Raw genomic sequence first — 21,058 nt, 5'->3', positions numbered from 1 at the left:
ACACCTGAAACCTAGGAGTAAAGTGGGCGCCAGGGCTGAAGTTTTTGCAGCTGTCATCTATCACCAATTTTAGACATTTTTATGTTTATAATTTTAAGAAGCATAAACTTTAAATTGATTGACTTTAATGTAGGCTTATAAACAAAGGCATACTGATAAATATTAGTAGTTTCACCATTTCATATGTTAGAGTTTTTCATTAGATTTTGTTTAAAGACAAGTGGTTCTGTTGCTTAAAAACACAAATAGACTAAAAACCACTGTTGAAGAAACTCTTCAGCAGATACCTCCTCTTTGCCCTGACTTCCTTATTCTCTTCCCGAGAGCTCGGAGTTCATTTCGCCTTTGACCTTTTTCTCCCCAGAATGCATGCCTGTTCTTTTAGTCCTTCTTTTTCCAGCTTGCTTATTTTTGTATCTTTGTCTGTTTTTGACTATAGAGTGTCTCTCCTAGTGGAGTATTCCATCTTTTTGCCTTTGTTTGAGTCTAAATATAGTCTTGAGAATATACCTCTCTCAAGAAAAGAAAATACATAAGTTTTGGATAAAATTAGGAATAATAAACAACTATTACCAGCCTGCAAACCCTTTGAAAGCTTTTGCAAGTCCTGTCAGCATCTCCCACAGTTGGTTAGCCTCTTCCTCTGAGCTTTCTTTTGTTCCCCTCAGGCTCCACTTTAAGAAAAATAAAAGATCATTTCTCATGTTTGTTTTGTTTAAATATTGGTACTGTGACAATCTTGTTTTCTGTTTTCCATAGCAACATGTTTAGTATTTGAGCCACGTTGTAAATTTGTTGGCTTTTAGTTAGCTGGCCTCTGGCTCTCATCACCATTTATAAGGTTGTTTTCCAGGAGAAGATGTATTGAGTTGAGAAAAAAAATGATTTATAAAGCACTTTTTTTTTTTTTGGTAATATAGTAAATTGGTAATTTGGAGAATTTATTAATATCATTCTAGTATCCTAGCTGTCTTTGATTTGGACTTTCTGAATATGTTTTTATTATTAGTGTTTCTTAATTTTACAGAGCAGAGGACAACACAGCAAGGTCAGGTGTATTTCTTACATACTCAGACCGGTGTGAGCACGTGGCATGATCCAAGAGTGCCTAGGTAAGAATCTATCCAAACACTCTTCCCACCACTGGATCCCTGTTTTACCTGGGATTTCTTTGATTGTTTAATTTTCAGTTTAAAATGGTTTATGTAAAAGGCTGTTTGTGACCGTCGTTTCAGGTAACATTTAGTGGAAAGCCTTCCCTGTTTCTCTGGAGTCCCACCCCGGTGCCCTGCCCCTGACCAGCCCCCAGTCCTTCTACCCTCTCACGCTGAGAAAAAATCAGGGTGAAAACATGGGTCTTTGTGAGTTTGAAAATTGACCTGGAGAATAACACAAACCTTAAAATTATACACCTCCCTCCTTTTTTTTTAAAGGGTAGCAAATTGATATTTTTATTTCTGGTTACGCTTTTTAAATTTATTTTTTATTTTTCTAACATGTTTGTTTATGTTTGAGAGAGAGACACAGCACGAGTGGGGGAGGGGCAGAGAGGGAGAGAGAGACACAGAATCCAAAGCAGGCAGGCTCTGAGCTGTCAGCACAGAGCCTTATGTGGGGCTCAAACTCATGAACTGAGAGATCACAACCTGAGCTGAAGTCAGATGCTTAACCTGCTGAGCCACCCAGGTGACCCTGGTTAGGCTTTTTAAAAAAGGTTTATTTAATTTAACCTAATATGAGAATATTCAGTGTTCTCTTATGTATTCCTTAATCAACTTTTGTTTTAATGTATAAAGGAAATAACCTAAATTATATTAAAAAAATTTTTTTTAATGTTTATTTTTGAGAGAGAGGCAGAGTATGAATTGGAGAGGGGCAGAGAGAGAGAGAAACAGAATCCAAAGCAATCTCCAGGCTCTGAACTGTCAGCACAGAGCCTGATGCAGGACTGGGACTCATGAACCATGAGATCATGACCTGAGCCAAAATTGGACGCTTAACTGACTGAACCACCCAGGCGCCCCTTATTTATTTATTTACTTAAAACCTTTGTCCTTTTTTTTTTCTTTTCTTTTTTTTTTTTTTTGGTATCAATTGGTACTATCATGATTTTTCTTTTTTATATGACCGATTATATGGATAAGTTTTCAAATATTGAACCATTCTTGCACCCTTGAAATAAACCTCACTTGGTCATGGTGTCTCATGAATTAAATTTCTTTTAAATACCAGAACTTGGACATTTAAACTGTAGGCATTGTTGAATGCATTTACTAGCCAAAATGTGAGCTATCTTTTAACTAAGAAGATGGAATGACACACAAATCAATTTAGTAATTTAACATAACTTTTGATACATCTTAGTATCAAATAATAAGTTTTCAAACACCATTTAGCTCTCAAAGGAGCTGTTATTTTCTAATGAACAGATGCAAAGTGTCAGGTAGTTCAGCTGAAACTGCAAAAAAGTTGAGTTCTAAATTCTAAATCAGCTTGATAAGCTGCGCATACACTTTTGTGAGATGAAGATATTTTATATTTTAAGTGCAGCATTCCCCTCCTCCCAAAAAAAGACCTATGAAGGGGTCAGGAGATCTTTTTCTGCCTAAAGCTTGTGCTCAGAGCTCTACTTGTCAAGCAGTCATGTATTTGAATCAAAAACAGATGTGACAAGCTAATGTTGGATTGCTTTGATACTCTGTATTTACAGTTGACCCTTGAACAATGCAGGGGTTAGGGGCACCGACCACCCGCACAGTTAAAAATCTGTGTGTGACTTCTGACTCTCCCAAAACTTTGCTAATAGCCCACTGTTGACTATAAGCCTTAACGATAGATTAACACATATTTTGTGTGCTATTTAAAGTAAGCTACAGAAAAAATGTTAAGGAAATCATAGGGAAGGGAAAACACTTTATAGTAAGTACTGTACTGTAAAAAATCTGCATATGAGTGGAGCTGCACACTGTAAACCTGTATTATTCAACGGTTAACTGGCATTTATAAATGAAGCTATTCTAATGTAAATGTTTTACTTTGTGATACAGCTTAATTAGAATCTTTCAAGGTGGCAACCGAGGAATGTGTTTTATCATTAATTATTCTATCAAGGTTGTCATTTCTGTGTCTTGATGATAAAAACTGTTTAAAAAAATAGTGGGGAAGAAATTTTTGTTTTGTTAATAAGCTCACTGAAAAGAAATCCAAGGGCCTAACTTTGAGAAACAAGAGTTTTGTTATGTAACTTATGAAAAGAAGTGTTTTGGAGTGTGTGTATACAATCGTAGGTCAATAATGAGCTTTTCTATAAAGTTATTTAAAATCATTGGCAGGAAATGTATAGAAGAAAAATGATTTTTTTTTTTAACTAAATTATTTATAGTGAGAAAGTTGATCTTTTGAGTTATCTGTTGAAAGAAAAGTGTGGAAGCTGGCATCAGAAGTTGAGAGAGATTTTGTTACCAGTGTTGGTAATGTTTCTTATTCCTAAGGAAACGTCAGTTTTTCATTAACGAGTAAAGGGTTTCTATAAAGGTTTGAGAATATTTTGAGTATCGAATAATGACTTTATAAAATAGTGCTCTGGGTTATTTTTCTTTAGTTTCTGTGTTCTAAATTGTTAACCCTAAAAATGTGTATCATGTCTTTTGGAGGATCCTTTAAGTAAATATGCCTTTTGTGTGGAGAATCTTGTATCAAAGCAGATTATTATTATTTAGGTCGATTATTTAGGTTATATTAAAAAACCTGTTCAAAGACATTTATAAAGTAGTATAACTCAGACACTTTTATTTAAAGGTAAACTTAGATTTATCTGAGAAGTCCCATTTCATCATCTTTGGCGGTTCCCTTTAACACAGTGATGAATGCCTTGTTGTTCATTACTCTGCACACGATGTAGTCTTGCAGTCCAGATCGGTATTTTTATGGCTGCATGACATTCCATTTTTCTTTAATCATCTCCCGATTGGACATAAAGATTGCTCCCAGTTAGCCTCCTTTTCTTTTAATCCATTCTTTAGAGCTCTTCCACGTATGACTATGAATTTATAAAATTCTGAATAAAATGATTATATAATTTTCACTTTATGTCATTTGGTTTTATAAACCAAATTCTGCATTATATCAAAAGAATTATTCATTCTTTGATTTTAGTAATCACTTTTCATTTCTAAAAATTCTGTTAAAAAAAATCCATGTGTTTAATTGTTCCTTTTTTAAGTTTATTTTTTTTGAGAGAGAGAGTGAGTGTGGGAGAGGGGCAGAGAGAGAGGGAGAATCCTAAGCAGGCCCTGTGCGGTTAGCATGGAGCCTGACACGGGGCTCAGTCTCATGAATGTGAGATTATGACCTGAGTGGGAATCTAGTCGTATGCTTAACTGACAGCCGCCCAGTCGCCCCACCCAATTTTATAAAATTATTACTAAACGTTGCGTAGCCTAGCCATTCTGTTTGATGTAATTTTGTGGTTTATCGTTCCCACTCACTCTTAATCATCATGTCTTCTTTCAGGAGTATGTGGTGCTCTTGGTGAGTTTGTTTGATCTTAAGTGGTTGGAGGTCTGTGGACCTAAAGTGGGAAATGAGGAAGTTTTCCTGGACTCATTTCATCTTCCTTTTGAGTTCTCAGTGTAGTAGGGAAGTTCCAGATTTCCTTTTCCAAACTTGCTGCTGGCCTGGGGCTGAATTTCCCAGTTAACTACTCTCTGACAGCCCCGCCCCCAGCTGGTGGCACCAGCTCCAGCTCGTCACTTTTTTTTTTTTTTTTTTTTTTTTTTAATTTGAGGAGGATCCTTGAAACTTTTCCTCCTCTTTGGAGACTGGCGTTGTTTTTTTCTAAGCTTCAGTTTGTAGCAGAAGAGTCTCTTGGAGCACCTGTAAGCACAAGTCAGATCACTGTTGCCACAAATCTGTGGGTGCTTATGTGTGTCTGCCATTATGTTTCACCATGACCAAGAAGAGGTTATTTCAGGAAAACTCTTTTTCTAGTTTAACTTTTAAAACACGATTTTGATGAGATTTATCAGTATAATTATCTGTTACAGTTTAAGTTTACATTAGACACGTTTTTATCTTATTCTTTAAGGTCCTGTGAATCTTTGTTTACATACAGTAGTATTTTAAGAATGTGCGGTACAGTAACAATGGTCTTTTTTTTTTTTTTTTTTTTTAAATTTTTTTTTTCAACGTTTATTTATTTTTGGGACAGAGAGAGACAGAGCATGAACGGGGGAGGGGCAGAGAGAGAGGGAGACACAGAATCGGAAGCAGGCTCCAGGCTCTGAGCCATCAGCCCAGAGCCTGACGCGGGGCTCAAACTCACGGACCGCGAGATCGTGACCTGGCTGAAGTCGGACGCTTAACCGACTGCGCCACCCAGGCGCCCCGTAACAATGGTCTTTGATTCATTAAAAGCCTTTCTGCTTTTTCTTACTGTATCAGTAAGCATTAGAGCATTCTTCCCTGGGTGTCTTAAACAGGTTCTTCATTCACTAGCTTTATAGCTTTCAAAATTCCCAGTGGAGCATTTTCCCTTAAAATATACACTGTGATTATTTTCAGGATCTGTAAATTAAATAACATTTCCAGTTTTGCTTTGTTAGAAATTAATATGGAATCAACATTTATTTATACAAATTTGATGGTGCAATAAAGAAATAATTGAAGGGAGAGTTTAGAGAACATTTCATTCCTTATGTCACTGACATTTGTAAAACAATATTTTGTCAGACAAGTATTGAAGTACAGTTTATGTTGGCAAATGTTGTGATTGCTTTTATATTAATTTGAAATCTGTATTACATTAAGGCCCAGGAATGAACTTACTAAAAATGGAGGCTATGTGATAAGTTCCTGAGCCATTTATGAATTGGGTTTTGAATATGCAAGTTTGTTAAACCATTGGGAATTAAAGATTCTAGCTGGACATCTCAGGTTTCTGGAACAATACGTTTTCTCAGACTTCATGGAATTGTTCTGTGTCATTTACACTTGCTTGGCTCAGTAGGCCCAGCAATGAGGTATTTTTTATTTTATATTTGTTTTTGCAGGGATCTTAGCAACATCAATTGTGAAGAGCTTGGTCCATTGCCTCCTGGATGGGAGATCCGTAATACTGCAACAGGCAGAGTTTATTTCGTTGACCATAACAACAGAACAACACAATTTACAGATCCTCGGCTCTCTGCTAACTTGCATTTAGTTTTAAAGTAAGTTTTTGAAACAATATATGTTAAAATGCAAGCCTGAACAAGAGAAGACTGAAAATGCTTTTTGTAATGTGATAGAATATTGCTCTCTCCGGTTGTAAGTTACTTTTGTTGGACAAAATTTTGAGACTGTGACAAGTTCTACTCTGATACAGAAACATTTTAAGCCCCCTGTACCTAAGTAGCCCACTGCACTTAAGTAGGAACCTGTTCTGAAGCATTAAGGAAAGGGTGTGTATCAAACGTGCTTATAGCACACTTGAAGAGACAGGATGCTTTCTAGAGGTGATGTTTTTTATCTTTCCCCTGAGTACATCAGACGTAGCTCCAGGATAGCTGGATCCATCCCAGGAGTTTTTTATGTTTTTTTGTTAAAAATTTTTTAAAAGCTTATTTATTTATTTTAAGAGAAAGAGAGCATGCCACGAGCAGGGAAGGGGTAGAGAGAGGGAGAGAGAGAGAATCCCAAGCAGGGTCTGCACTGTCAGTGTGGAGCCTGACATGGGGCTTGAACCCACAAACCCTCAGATCATGACCTGAGCTGAAGTCAAGAGTCCGCTGCTTAACCTGCTGAGCCACCCAGGCGCCCCCATCCCAGGTATTTTTTTTAATCACCCTTATTGAAGTGTAATCGACATACAATAAACTGCGTATTTAAAGTGTTCCATTTAAGTTTTGACATATTATACGCCTACGAAACCATCACCACAATGTAGATTGTGAACATATCTATCACCCCCCAAAATTCCCTCATGCTTCTTAAGTCCTCCTCCTGTACGGCTGCCATAACAAAATATCGCACACTTGGTGGTTTAAAACAACAGAAATGGGTTCTCCCACAGTCTGGAGGCCAGAAGTGTAGGCTCAAGTTGTCCTCAGGGCTGGTCCCCTGTGGAGGCTCTGAAGAAGAATCTGTTCAGTGACTCTCTCCTAGCTTCTGGTGGTTGCTGGAAAAACTTGCTATTCCTCGGCTTGTAGACACATCATCTCCATCTTTGTCTTCGTCTTCACGTGGCCTCTTGTGATCTGTTTCCACACACAAAACCTCTGACTCCAAACGGGTTTTTCCCTCAAACCTATCAGTTCTCCAGATCTCTGGACACCAGCTGGGTATATGATGAGTGAATTCAGTTCTGACACTACCTGTGGTTGGCGCCAGACCCCACAGGTTAAGGGCTCAGTCTCACAAGACCGTTCCCGCTTCAGACGCCAATCCCAAGTCCAAGGACTTCTCTGGTTCTTATTGACCCGCTGTAAATCGGGGAGTTCTCATGACTTCGTTCTGGGGTTCAGTAATTTGCTAGAATGGTTGGCAGAACTCCTGGAGATACTTTATGTACCATTACCAGTTTATTATAAAGGATACAACTCGGAACCACCAAATGGAAGGGGTGCGTAGGGCAAGGTGTGGGCATAGGGCACATAGGGCAAGGGGTGCATAGGGCAAGCTTCCAGGCCTTCTCTGGGTGCTTCGTCCTCCCAGTGCCTCAGTGCATTCACCAACCTGGGAGCTCTCTGCACACTGTCATTTAGGGGGTTTTATGGACATGTCATCACCTATGTGTGATCAGTTATTAACTCAGTCTCCAGCTCTCTCCTCTCCTCAGAGGTTGGGAGGATGAGGCTGAAAATTCCAGGCTTCTAATCAAGCTTTGATTTTTCTAGTGACCAGCACCCATTCTGAAGATATCTAGGGCCCCACTATAAGAGTCACCTCATTAAAACAAAAAATGCCCCTGGGGCGCCTGGGTGGCTCAGTTAAGCATCCGACTTCAGCTCAGGTCATGATCTCGCAGTTTGTGGGTTCGAGCCTGGAGCCTGCTTCATATTCTGTGTCTCTCTCTCTTTCTCTCTGCCCCTCCCCTGCTTGTGCTCGCTCGCTCTCTCTTGCTCACTCACTCTCTCAAAAATGAATAAATATGGGGCGCCTGGGTGGCTCAGTCGGTTAAAGGGCTGACTTCGGCTCAGGTCATGATCTCGCGGTTCGTGAGTTCAAGCCCCGCGTCAGGCTCTGTGCTGACAGCTCAGAGCCTGGAGCCTGTTTCAGATTCTGTGTCTCCCTCTCTCTGACCCTCCCCTATTCATGCTTTGTCTCTCCCTGTCTCAAAAATAAATAAAAACGAAAAAAATATATATTAAAAAAAAAGAATAAATATTAAAAACAAAACAAAACAACAAACCAAAATTACCCAGGAAATTGTAAGGGATTTAGGAGCTGTGTGTCAAACTGGCTCCTGTCATCTCTGCCACACCGGAAACTGAAAGGATTTTAGGAGTTGCATGTCAGGAACCAGGAATGCCAAAGTACATTTCTTATTCCACACCTTTTTGTGTGGCTGGATCCAAATTCCCCTCTTTTTATAAGGATACCACTTGATTGCATTTAGGGCCACCCTGATGCAGTATGACCTCCTCTTAGTACCTCTGCAGAGACTCTATGTCTAGATAAGGTCACATTCACAGGCATCAAGGGTTGGACTTCAACACATCTTTTTGGACACAGTTCAGTCCACAACACACCCCATCTTCACCTAATCTCTGGTCTACTTTCTGTCACTATATATTAGTATGCATTTTCTGGAGTGTTAGATAAATGGATTCCTGCAGTATGTAGTCTGTTTTGTTTCTTTTACCCAGCATAATTATTTGAGATTCATCTCTGATGTGCGTATTATTTATTTTCATGGCTAGATGGTATTCCATTGTATGGATATACCACAATTTATTTACCTCTTTCCTATTGATATTTGGATTATTCCCTCTTTTTGGTTATGACACAACTATTATGGACATTTATGTGTAAGTCTTTGTATGGACATACGCTCTTCTCTAAGATAAATGAGCGCCTAGGAGTAGAACGGCTACATCATACGGTTTACGTTTAACTTAAAAGAAATGGCAGGTTGTTTTTCAGAGCTATTGTACCATTTGCCATTCCCTCCTGCAGCGGGTGAGGCTTGTAGTTGCTCTGTGTCCTTGCTAACATTTGGTGTGGTTCACCTTACCACTTGTAGGTGTGTGGTGGCGCCCCCTCGTGGTTGTAATTTGCATTTCTCTAGTAACTAACGTGCCTCTTCTCGTGCTTATTTGCCGTCTTTGTATCTTATTTGGTGAAATAGTTTGCCTCCTCTTTAAAAAAATTGAGTAGTTCATTAATTTTTTGAGTGTTTTGTGTTCTTTAGATACTTTAGAGTGCCAAAATACCAGATAAGTGCTTTGGAAAGATTTTCTTCTAGTCCATGACTTGTCTTTTCATTATCTGAACAGTATCTTTTGAAATTAAAAAAAAAATTTTTTTAATAGTTATTTTTGAGAGAGGGAGAGCAAGAATGTGATTTGGGGAGGGGCAGGGAGTGGGGATAGAGGATCCGAAGCGGTCTCTGTGCTGACAGCAGAGAGCCCATTGCGGGGCTCGAACCCATGAGGTCATGACCTGAGCCAGAACCCATGAGGTCATGACCTGAGCCAAAGTCGTCCGACTTAACTGAGTTGGCACCCTTCTTTTGAAATTTTGATGAAGTTCAGTTTAAACATTTGTTCTTTTATGGATTGTACTTCTGTTGTCATATCTAAGAAATCTTAGCCTAACATAGGTCATGAACATTTTCTTCTGTGTTTCAAAAGTTTTATGGCTTTCAGTTTTACATGGAGGTCTGATTGATTTTGAATTTAATTTTTGTATGTGGTATGAGGTATACCCAAGTTTGTGGGGTTTTTTGTTTTGTTTTTGGCATAGGATTAATACAGTTATTTAGGGAGTATCTTTAATACTCTGTTTTGCTTTTGTTTATATGTGTGTGTAAAAAACACCTTTCATGTTTATGAGAGTAGTAAATAGTGATTTGTGATTTTCATCAAAGCTGCATTTTCTTTGGGTAGATACATGTTTTAGGAATACAATTTGGCCTGGTACATAAGAACCACTGTTTGTAAAAAAAACCAAAAATCGTTTCGGGTGATTTATTAGAAACCTTAAAGTTAATTTTGTTTGTTTTATTATGACTACCATTGCCCTTTACCTTTAAGTTAGGAGATGATGCTCCTATCTGTTGTGTGTAAAGTTAAACTCCAAGATGATTCAGTGCCTGCATGGATATCCATAGTGAATTATCAGACTTTTTATTTCCTGACAGCTTATTGGAATAAAGTAGTTCATTATATCATAAGGTTCTTTAAAAAAAAAGTTCTTAGGTGTAACTTAGAATACTTTTGCCGGGAGAATAAAAATATCTCTAGGTAATGTGTGCCTTTTTTGAAAGCATTCTATTTCTGCTCTACTTGGGAGATTATTTTCTTGTATTTGTAGTAAACCATGTATGTGCACACTTAGAAGTCACTTTAGTACAACAGTGTGAATGTACTTAATGCCACTGACTATATTAAAAAGAGGTTAATACAGTAAATTTTATGTGTTGTATATTTTACCACAATAAAAAGAAAGAGTAGTCACTTTGTAAAGCGTTTAGACTTGCTTGTAATGTGCTCATTTCTCTGTGCCAGTAACTTACACGTGACTTTCCACATTCTTGTGGTCTAGACTTAGCACGTATAGGAAAGGGGACTCCTGCCAAACTGCCAGCTCCAACTGTTTGTCTCTCTCAGAGAGACAGACTCGAGATAACAGGCACAGCGTTTGGCATACGCCTGAATTTTAAAATGGCTGATGGTAAAGTATGCAGAAAAAAATGGAGATGGCATTTGAGAAATTTGTTCTTAGCAGCTGTACAAAGCTGGATGGGTAAAACTCCATTATCCAGTGCCACAAGTGTGTGTGGATTCTGAGACATAAACTTCGGAGCTCGTGTATTGTCATCACAAATGTCAAGCAAAGAATAGCGTAAGGACTGAAAATCGTACAGGCAGACTTGCTTTATAGGATGATGTTCTTTTAAATGTATAACCGCAATCTCTTTCATTTCAAATCGTCACATTTCTGTTTCCTTTTAGTCGGCAGAACCAGTTGAAAGACCAACAGCAACAGCAGGTGGTATCGTTATGTCCCGATGATGCAGAGTGTCTGACAGTCCCACGGTACAAGCGAGACCTGGTTCAGAAGTTAAAAATTTTGCGCCAAGAACTTTCCCAACAACAGCCTCAGGCTGGTCATTGCCGCATTGAGGTTTCCAGGGAAGAGATTTTTGAGGTAAATGGACAAGTCTTATTGTAAAACAGAGAAAAATTACAGTGTTTCACTCTGTTTTCTAAGAATGCTTTCTGGAACTCCTCTCTCTCAAGAATGGGAGAGTTTTTACTAATTTCTGTTTTCATTGTAGGGAATAAAGACAATAATATCAGAGATTTAGTATATAAGATAAACATTTAAATGGGATGAAGAGGGTGAAATATTCCAGTTGGTTCAGCTTAGTCTCTGCGTTGCAAATACTTGTTAATAAATTTTAGTATATGTATTTTTAAAGTGAGCTCTACACCCAGTATGGGGCAAACTCACAACCCCGAGATCAAGAGTCGCATGCTCATACCAACTGAGCCAGCCAGGTGCCCTTGCCCTGTTGATGGGCTTTAAAAGACCGCAAATGGTATCCATCCCTTACCTTCTAATTCTTCCAAAAGATGAGGGACTCTTAAGTCAAAAAAATCATTTTAATTATTTTTGGACTACTTCCTTAATTTATTGAAAATCTTTCTTTCTAGTATATTCTTTTATCTTTGGACCTGATAGCCCTAGAGGTCCAGGGCAGAGGTTTCCCACTCAGGATTTGGGAGCAAAAGATGTTTGGGGATTTGATAACCCTCTTCCTAAAGGATGAACTTTTTTCTTTTGACTTTTTTTTTTTAATTTTTCTTTTTGACATGTTTATTGTATTTGAGAGAGACTGAGCATGTGTGGGGGAGGGGCAGAGAGAGAAGGAGACACAGAATCTGAAGCAGGTTCCAGGCTCTGAGCTGTTAGCACAGAGCCCGACGATGTTTGAATTCACAAACAGTGAGGTCAGTGACCTGAGCTGAAGTTGGACACTTAACTGACTGAGCCACCCAGGTGCCCCTGAACTTTTTTCTATTGGAACAGTACTGACCTTATTTGCAAGTCAGTCATTTGTATTTTAAAATAATATGAAGATGCTGGCTTAATGAAGGTCACATTAATGACTCGTCTTGTTCTTTTAAGCTTTCTTTTTCTCATCTTTACTTTCTGTTGGTACCTATGACCTAAAATTAGGTCAACCAATTTTTAAAAATTTGGTACTTTTATGAAAATTTTTTTTAATGTTTATTTTTGAGAGAGAGAGAGAGAGAGAGAGAGAGAGAGACAGCATGAGTGGGGGAGGGACAGAGAGAGGGAGACACAGAATCCGAAGCAGGCTCCAGGTTGTCAGCACAGAGCCTGATGTGGGGCTCAGATTGACGAGACATGAGATCATGATCTGAGCTGAAGTTGGACACACAACCAACTGAGCCACCCAGGCGCCCCAATCAAATTCTGTTTTTAATGTGAGTGTAGTAAACCACACTCAGATATCACCTCATGCCAGTCAGAGTGGCAAAAATGAACAAATCAGGAGACTATAGATGCTGGCGAGGATGTGGAGAAACGGGAACCCTCTTGCACTGTTGGTGGGAATGCAAATTGGTGCAGCCGCTCTGGAAAACAGTGTGGAGGTTCCTCAGAAAATTAAAAATAGACCTACCCTGTGACCCAGCAGTAGCACTGCTAGGAATTTACCCAAGGGATACAGGAGTACTGATGCCTAGGGGCACTTGTACCCCAATGTTTATAGCAGCGCTCTCAACAATAGCCAAATTATGTAAAGAGCCTAAATGTCCATCAACTGATGAATGGATAAAGAAATTGTGGTTTATATACACAATGGAATACTACGTGGCAATGAGAAAGAATGAAATATGGCCTTTTGTAGCAACGTGGATGGAACTGGAGAGTGTTATGCTAAGTGAAATAAGTCATACAGAGAAAGACAGATACCATATGTTTTCACTCTTATGTGGATCCTGAGAAACTTAACAGAAACCCAGGGGGGGAGGGGAAGGAAAAAAAAAAAAGAGGTTAGATTGGGAGAGAGCCAAAGCATAAGAGACTCTTAAAAACTGAGAACAAACAGGGTTGTTGGGGGGTGGGAGGGAGGAGAGGGTGGGTGATGGCTATTGAAGAGGGCATCTTTTGGGATGAGCACTGGGTGTTGTATGGAAACCAATTTGGCAATAAATTTCACATATTGAAAAAAAATAAATAAAAGAAACTGATTGTCAGAATGAAACACACACAAAAAAAATAATGTAAGTGTAGTGATTGCTGTGGTTCATAGAACTTAAGTATAGAGTTTTGTCCTTAGGCTTTTAATATATTTGTCAAATGAATTAATTTCAGTAGTATTAAGCTATATCCATCTTGTTTTTAGGAGTTCCATGAGATTTCAAACACTTAGAGCTTATCTGTTGGATTATTGAACACATTTCATCTTATTTTAATAAATGTACATTTTGTAGGTAGAATGCGAGGGAGAGTTTAACAAGTTAAAAGCACCTAGTAACGATAGTTTATTAAAATTTTTTCAGGAATCATATCGGCAGGTCATGAAAATGAGACCAAAAGATCTGTGGAAGCGATTAATGATAAAATTCCGTGGAGAAGAAGGCCTTGACTATGGAGGGGTTGCCAGGTAAAGACTTGCTCCTGAGCAAATGACATATAGTTACATTTATAAGTTTAAGATACTTCCTCTGGTGAACCTTCTCAGTGATAATTTATTTTCTGGTGTAACATTCCCAAATGTTTGCAATACAGACGATATCCTAATAGATGTATTCATGCTGAGGTTGGGATAGTAGAGCCACCACAAGGGTAATTGAGAACTCCCTAATGGCTCGTATAGCCCAGTGAGACTTTCTCTGAAAACTGGCTGCAGCTGTACATGGGCCATGTTAGGACCTGCGGGCTCTGTATTTTCTCTCTCTCCTTCAGTACATGTTATTCCCTCTGCTTTCCATTGTTAGGAGCCATGTTGAGATTTTAATGACATATATTCTGAACTGAATGCTGTTTTCCTTGGCTTCCATTGCCATGCTTTTTGACCTTGTTAAAGTAATGTTTGCGTGTGCATGTAAGTACATGTAAAAATGTGTGAACATACGTGTATATCGTAAGTGGTCTTTAAAATGTTTCCATACAGGGGCACCTGGGTGACTCAATCAGTTGAGCATCTGACTTTGGCTCAGGTCATGATCTCACGGTTTGTTAGTTCAAGCCCCTCATTGGGCCCTGTGCTGACAGCTCTGAGCCTGTAGCCTGTTTCGGATTCTGTGTCTCCCTCTCTCTCTGTCCCTCCACTGCTCGCACTCTTGTCTCTCTTTCTCTCAAAAATAAACAAACATTAAAAAAATTTTTTTTAATGTTTCCATACAGAAGCTAATATTTATGATACATTCATACATATATATTTTTTTACAGGTGTGAAAATTCACTTTATGTAAATGTGGCAGAAACATCATAACTTCTGTACTGAAACATCCTAGGGACCATCATGATAATTTGCTTCCCCCAATCTAAATGTAGCCTAAATTAAATTTGCGTTTCCACCAAGTCCCATAATTGTTACTTAGCATTACTTGTTTTTACCTGTAGTTTTGTTCTGTGGTCTTTTTACCTATAAATGGGATAGTTTGTTTAGTTTAGATTTGTAGAGTTGATCACGTGTACATCATACTTAGGACTTGCTAGTTTCTGTGGAATTCTTAGGAGTTACTCATCACTAGATTTGAATGCTTGTCGAGACAGCTTGTTAATTATCTGTTGATAGACTCTAAATGCTGTAATTCTGTGTAAAGTCAAATAAATAGTTGGTTTTTTGTTGTTCATTTCTTAACCTCACTACTGTCAGGGTTTGGGCAGACTGCATGGGATGTGACAGTGAACTGCTTCATTCTGATCTTTATTGCGTAGTAGAACCCCAGAGTAGCTGGAATCTGCTTATATGTGTGTTCTAAATACTTGGTAAAACAAAAATTTGGGTTAATCCATAAAAAAACATAGAAGACATTTCAGGTTTATCTTTAGAATTTTTTGAGTATTACATAAATGATGGTGATTTGATTTAGACTCCATCACTTACAGAACTTTGAGACATTTTTCTTTACTTGCAAATCGTGTTTCACTACATTTCCTAAAAACATATTACTCAGTCTGTTTAATCCATGATATCGGAACATATTTAAATACCTTTCCTAGTGGAAGAATGACAGGAATTGAGACTAGAACTACATCTTTTCAAGTCCTAGACTAGTGATTTTGTTTCTCCAAGATGAATAACAAGTTATCTTTCATACTTTGAAAAAATAAAGAATTTAATAAGTTTAAGGTGATAGTACTTGTCTATTACATGCCTTTTAAAACACCAATGTACACTTGAAACAAATGAGTAGTGTGGAGCCCCCCCCCCCTCCCCAGCCCCCAGATGCAGGCTTGCCTTTTGTTCCTACCTGTACCAAATGCCTTGCAGTCTCTGACCACTTATACTTTTATTGTGGTATATTTTAAAGTTCACACAAAAAGATGATGAAATGGGATCATTTCCTTACTAAACAATACCAACAACAAAACACACCCTTGTCCAAAAGAGAGTAACACTATTAATGCTTTGTTATGTATCAGTATAAACCAGTATAAATCTGCCATGATAGGAATGGACCAGGATAGTATAGATCACATGGATGTTTTGAAACAAAACCATATTCTTCTCTTCGTTTTGTATTTATCCTGGATTAGAAATGTATTTAGTAATTAAAAGTTAACAGACCACTAGGCTGCAGCGTCTAATGAGTAATTGGCACTTCTGAATAATACTTGCCCTCTCTGATACTGAAATGTCATAAAATTGCCCAAAATTGAGTGAGAAGTGATTTCAGTTTAACAAAACAAGAGTCTTCATTTGCTTTTTGGGGCATGATAGATTTTTCCCGTGTCATTTTATATAACTAGTTAGTGTTTTATGTGCTTTTATTTAAAAATTTCCTTGCTAAAATGATGAATTAATAGCATATCTTAATAAAAACATTCATTAACAAAAAGTTTCCTGTGTTCCATCTTGCTTTCTAGGGAGTGGTTATATCTGTTGTCACATGAAATGTTGAATCCTTACTATGGCCTCTTCCAGTATTCAAGAGATGATATCTATACATTGCAGATCAATCCTGATTCTGCAGTCAATCCGGTAAGATTGGTGGTTATGACGATGTGACTTAACCTGTGACCTGCAGTGCTTTTGATGTTGAAATGTCAGTGTGGTTTATGATGAAGGGTCACTGTCCTTGTCCTAGTCACAAGCTTGGACTTAGCAAGTTCTGTTGTAGAAGATTTTCTCAAGTAAATGATCACGGGTGTGTGCAGTAATTTGTGCTTTGGGATGTTTGCTGCATCGTTGTTTATAGTAGTGCTAACTGGAAGCAGCGTCATTGTCCGTAAGAGAGGGGTTGGGTAGATGATCACATGACGCAGAATTACGGTAATGGTTTAAGAGGAACGGTTCTGGAATTAGAAAGATGTGAGATCGTATCCTGGTCCTATACTAGCTTTGTGATTAAGACTCCATTTTATCATTGCTAATAATAATAATCTTAGCTTGAAGTTCAGAGAAGGGTTGTGACAATTAAACGGGACCCTGCACATTAGGTATTGAGCATAGTGCTGTACGTTGTTAACCCTGTTACATACTGCTGAGCACTCAACAATAGTTCGTAGCTCTTATTAATTTGTTATCGTTCCATAGAATGGCATATTATATAGCCACTAAAATGACACTATGGGACAATAGTTAATGACCTATAAAGATGGTATTCATGATATACTAAGTGAAAAGAAGGTTACAGAACAGAATGATACAATTTTGGTAGATATGTGGGTGTATGAACGTTGAAAAGCTCTGTAGTATCATACTGATGGAGGTGATTTCTGGGTATGAGATTATGGGTGACTTTTTGTTTTTGCTTGTCAGTATTTTCTAAATGTTTTCTTTTAAAGAGAAACAAAAGCTATTTTTAAGCTAAAAGGGAGGTTTAAAGAGGAGCTTAAGGGGCACCTGGGTGACTCCTTTTTTCAGCTCAGGTCATGATCTCACAGTCATGAGATTGAGCCCCATGTCAGGCTCCATGGTGGGCGTGGAGGCTGCTTAAGATTCTCTACCTCCCTCTCCCTCTGCCCCTCTCCTGCTTGCGCTCGCTTGCTCACTTGCTCTCAAAAAAATTTTTTTTTAAAGAGCTAAAAGATTACTTACTAGCTGGAGAAGTAAAAAGAGTTGAAAATGCAAATATCCAACTAACAGTTTATCATGATAGACAAATACATCCAAACATGCCAGATTCATTGCAGGGAACCCCTTATAAAGTTGGGAAGATTTTAGGTGAAGGTTGTGCCTGGGGAGCCCATTAGAGTGCGTGTTTGTGAGATGTTTACCATGTGTTAGGGCAGAGCCAGGTGTAAAGGGCTCAGCAGGTAAGATAGGAGAGGAAGACGATGTATCTGTTGAGTGGTTTCATGAAGCGACAGTGGGAGGGTAGTTTGGACTTCATTTCTAAAGATAATTTTTACAAAGTGACTGTACTCTCTGGGAGAAGCATCGTCCCTGGTGTAATATTTTAGCAATGGAGAGGATCTTGAACGTGTGCTGTAGAAACTCTCCCTGATGATTATTAACCTTTGATATGATAGCCTACTCCATATAAATAAGTTGTAGAATGTATAAACCGTTACCTATAAAAAAGATGAATGTTGTGTATTTAATTTTTATTAAAAATTCCCTGTGTAGTGTCTAACTTGAATATTTATATGTAAACTTCTCTCAATTTCAGGAACATTTATCCTATTTCCACTTTGTTGGACGAATAATGGGAATGGCCGTGTTTCACGGACATTACATTGATGGTGGCTTCACATTGCCTTTTTATAAACAGTTGCTCGGGAAGTCCATTACTTTGGATGACATGGAGCTAGTTGATCCAGATCTTCACAACAGTTTGGTGTGGATTCTGTATGTATTGAGTCTTGTGTCCGCTCCTTATAGATAGAATGTGAGCCTTACAGATAACTGTTTCAAAATGGATGTACTGTTTTTTAAAAAATTTTTTAACGTTTATTTTTGAGAGAGATCGAGTGCAAGTGGGGGAGGGGCAGAGAGCGAGGGAGACACAGAATCCGAAACAGGCTCCAGCTTCTGAGCTGTCAGCACGGAGCCAGACGTGGGGCTCGAACCCACAAGCTGTGAGATCATGACCTGAGCCGAAGTCAGGCGCTTAACCGACTGAGCCACCCAGGTGCCCCATCAAAATGGATGTACTTAAAAAAAAATTTTTTTAAATGATGCACAGAAAATATTGAGAGAGATTATCTGAGTCTTAGGACCACGTAAGACTTTCCCTCTTTCTGTTGCTTTCCTGTGTGTTTCAAATCCCTAAAAGTTAATGTTACTACTTTACAAAGGAAAAAAAAAAAGGTAGTATATTCTGTTTTAAAAATTACCACATGTAATGATTTTCTTGACATGATACAAGTTCTGTTCCAGTCCCGCACGTGTGAGAAGAGTAAATTCCTGCTGAAGTAGTGATTGTTGAAGCCATACTTTAAAAAAGGGATCTGTAAGAATGAGTTCTGTTTTGTCACAATATTTATTTATGAATATACATGGGCCATACTTACTTTTACCAAATACATGAGTAGCTTTCTCTTGGGATACTCAGGCATTTGGCTGCTCGGGAATACCCAGATTCAAATAAGGCTTCTTACCTAAAAGCTAAACATAACCTAAGTTTTCCCTGTTTGTAAAGTCCAGCTATGGGCAGGGCTCTTTGTCCTTACTCAGGAAGTAAAACATTTCCTGTGTTGATGAAGGTTAAAGCTCTTTGACTTCTGTGCGCAAGAACTGGGAGGTATGGTAGCATAAGTACTAGCAAAAGGAATCTGCTCTTGTACTTGTTCTAAAACAGTCTCGTTTTATCTGTCTCCCCAATTAAGAGATCGGAAGGATCTGTATTTTAGATTTTCCAGTTAAATATCTTCTTCTCTTTTTCCTTTCTAGTGAGAATGATATTACAGGTGTTTTGGACCATACCTTCTGTGTCGAACATAATGCATATGGTGAAATTATTCAGCATGAACTTAAACCAAATGGCAAGAGTATCCCTGTTACTGAAGAAAATAAAAAAGAATATGTCAGGTAAACACTTTTATATTTTCAAGCCTAAGAATTGTTTTAATGCTCTTGAACGGCTGTACGGAGAAACACTGAAGTATTTAGGTAGCGTTACTTACTGCTACAAAATAGGCCTCTGCAGAATTTAGTGTCTTCAAAACAACCACCATTTATTTTTTCTCACAATTCAGTGGGTCAGTAATAAGGATAGAGAACAACAGCGACAGCATTTTGCTCCTCCCTGTGGTGTCAGCTGGGGCTCACATCAAGATGGCCTCTTTTTTCACATCTCTGATGCCTCAGCTAGGATGGCTCAAATGGCTGGGGACTGGCTGGAATGGCCACTGGGTCACCCTCTGGGGTCTACTTCTCACTGTAGGCTGGGCCTCCCTGGTTATCTCCAAGTGGTGCCTGAGAACCCCCCCCCCCCATCTTTTTAAAAAAATGTTTATTTTTTTAACAGCGAGAGCGTGAGCAGGGGCGGGGCAAAGAGAGAGAGTGCCAGGCAGGCTCCATGCTTGGTGTGGCGCTCTATGCAAGGCCCGATCTCATGACCTGAGTCGAAATCAAGAGTCAGGTGCTCAACCAACTCAGCCACCCAGGTGGCTTCTTAATGCTCCCCATGGCTTCTCTCTTCCCAGCGAGATAACCAGACTTCTTACGGGGTGGCTGGTTTCCCGGAGCACAAGAGCAGAAGTTGTCAGATCTCTTTAAGGCCTAAGCCTGGAACTGGCCAGATCACCTCTGCTCGGTTCTTTCTGTTAAAGCGACTCACAGGCCAGTGCAGGCTCGTGTGGAAGAGGGGCGGTGTAGAGGCAGGAACACCAAGAGAGATGGTGCATGCAGCTAGTTGTCATGTAGCTGCCGCAGCCGGCTGACAGTACTTCTGGGCTGTGATACTAGCCCTTGTCCTGTTTAGAAGTAAGCACATTGTGAGTTTAAGGGATGAGTATGAGAAAATACTCTTCAAATTTTACATAATCACCGGATGATTTAGGAATTTAGAAGTTGGGTTAGATCATTTGGCCTGTGGTAACTAAAGTTCTTCTAAACATAAAACCGTGGTAATCAAATATGAGAGTTTGAACTCTATTTTACCACATGTACACAAGAGATGTCTCTAAGTCTCATTGGCTTAAATTTTCCTGGTTGACACATGAGGCCCAACAGTCTGTTGGAATAGCTTTTTTTTGGAAAGCGATTTGATAACCGCTACCAAAGTGAAAATGCATCCTTGTTAGTATGGTGGTGAGTAACCTTGCTTGTCAAAATGAAAATGCATCTGCCTTTCAACCAGCAGCCCTGTTTTTAGGAATCTAGTCTATGGAAACACGTTAAAGAAATAAATTCGGGGCGCCTGGGTGGCGCAGTTGGTTAAGCGTCCGACTTCAGCCAGGTCACGATCTCACGGTCCGTGAGTTCGAGCCCCGCGTCGGGCTCTGGGCTGATGGCTCAGAGCCTGGAGCCTGTTTCCGATTCTGTGTCTCCCTCTCTCTCTGCCCCTCCCCTGTTCATGCTCTGTCTCTCTCTGTCCCAAAAATAAATAAACGTTGAAAAAAAAAAAAAATTAAAAAAAAAAAAAAAGAAATAAATTCAAGGATGTTCAATTAAATATTACTTGTGAAAACAACTGAAAACTGGTGGAATGTTTTTAGGTGAGAATGATTAAATACATACATTCAACAGAATACTATATGG

General features: G+C 38.9%; 1 protein-coding gene across 1 annotated transcript in view; it reads left to right on the top strand.

Moving 5' to 3' along the window:
- The window catches only part of SMURF2 (SMAD specific E3 ubiquitin protein ligase 2), a 120,915-nt gene that overhangs the window by 91,073 nt on the left and 8,784 nt on the right, over positions 1-21,058 (top strand). The window contains exons 9-15 of the mRNA XM_047833031.1: positions 1,028-1,112; positions 6,051-6,209; positions 11,157-11,352; positions 13,740-13,843; positions 16,276-16,390; positions 18,024-18,202; positions 19,247-19,384. Coding sequence (XP_047688987.1) covers positions 1,028-1,112; positions 6,051-6,209; positions 11,157-11,352; positions 13,740-13,843; positions 16,276-16,390; positions 18,024-18,202; positions 19,247-19,384 — 976 coding nt within the window. The remainder of the gene's footprint in view (positions 1-1,027; positions 1,113-6,050; positions 6,210-11,156; positions 11,353-13,739; positions 13,844-16,275; positions 16,391-18,023; positions 18,203-19,246; positions 19,385-21,058) is intronic.

The sequence above is a fragment of the Prionailurus viverrinus genome, chromosome E1 (genome assembly GCF_022837055.1).
Source record: "Prionailurus viverrinus isolate Anna chromosome E1, UM_Priviv_1.0, whole genome shotgun sequence".
NCBI lineage: Eukaryota > Metazoa > Chordata > Mammalia > Carnivora > Felidae > Prionailurus > Prionailurus viverrinus.
The sequence above is the reverse complement of the archived record's forward strand: the minus strand, read 5'-3'. Positions and strand labels throughout refer to the sequence as shown.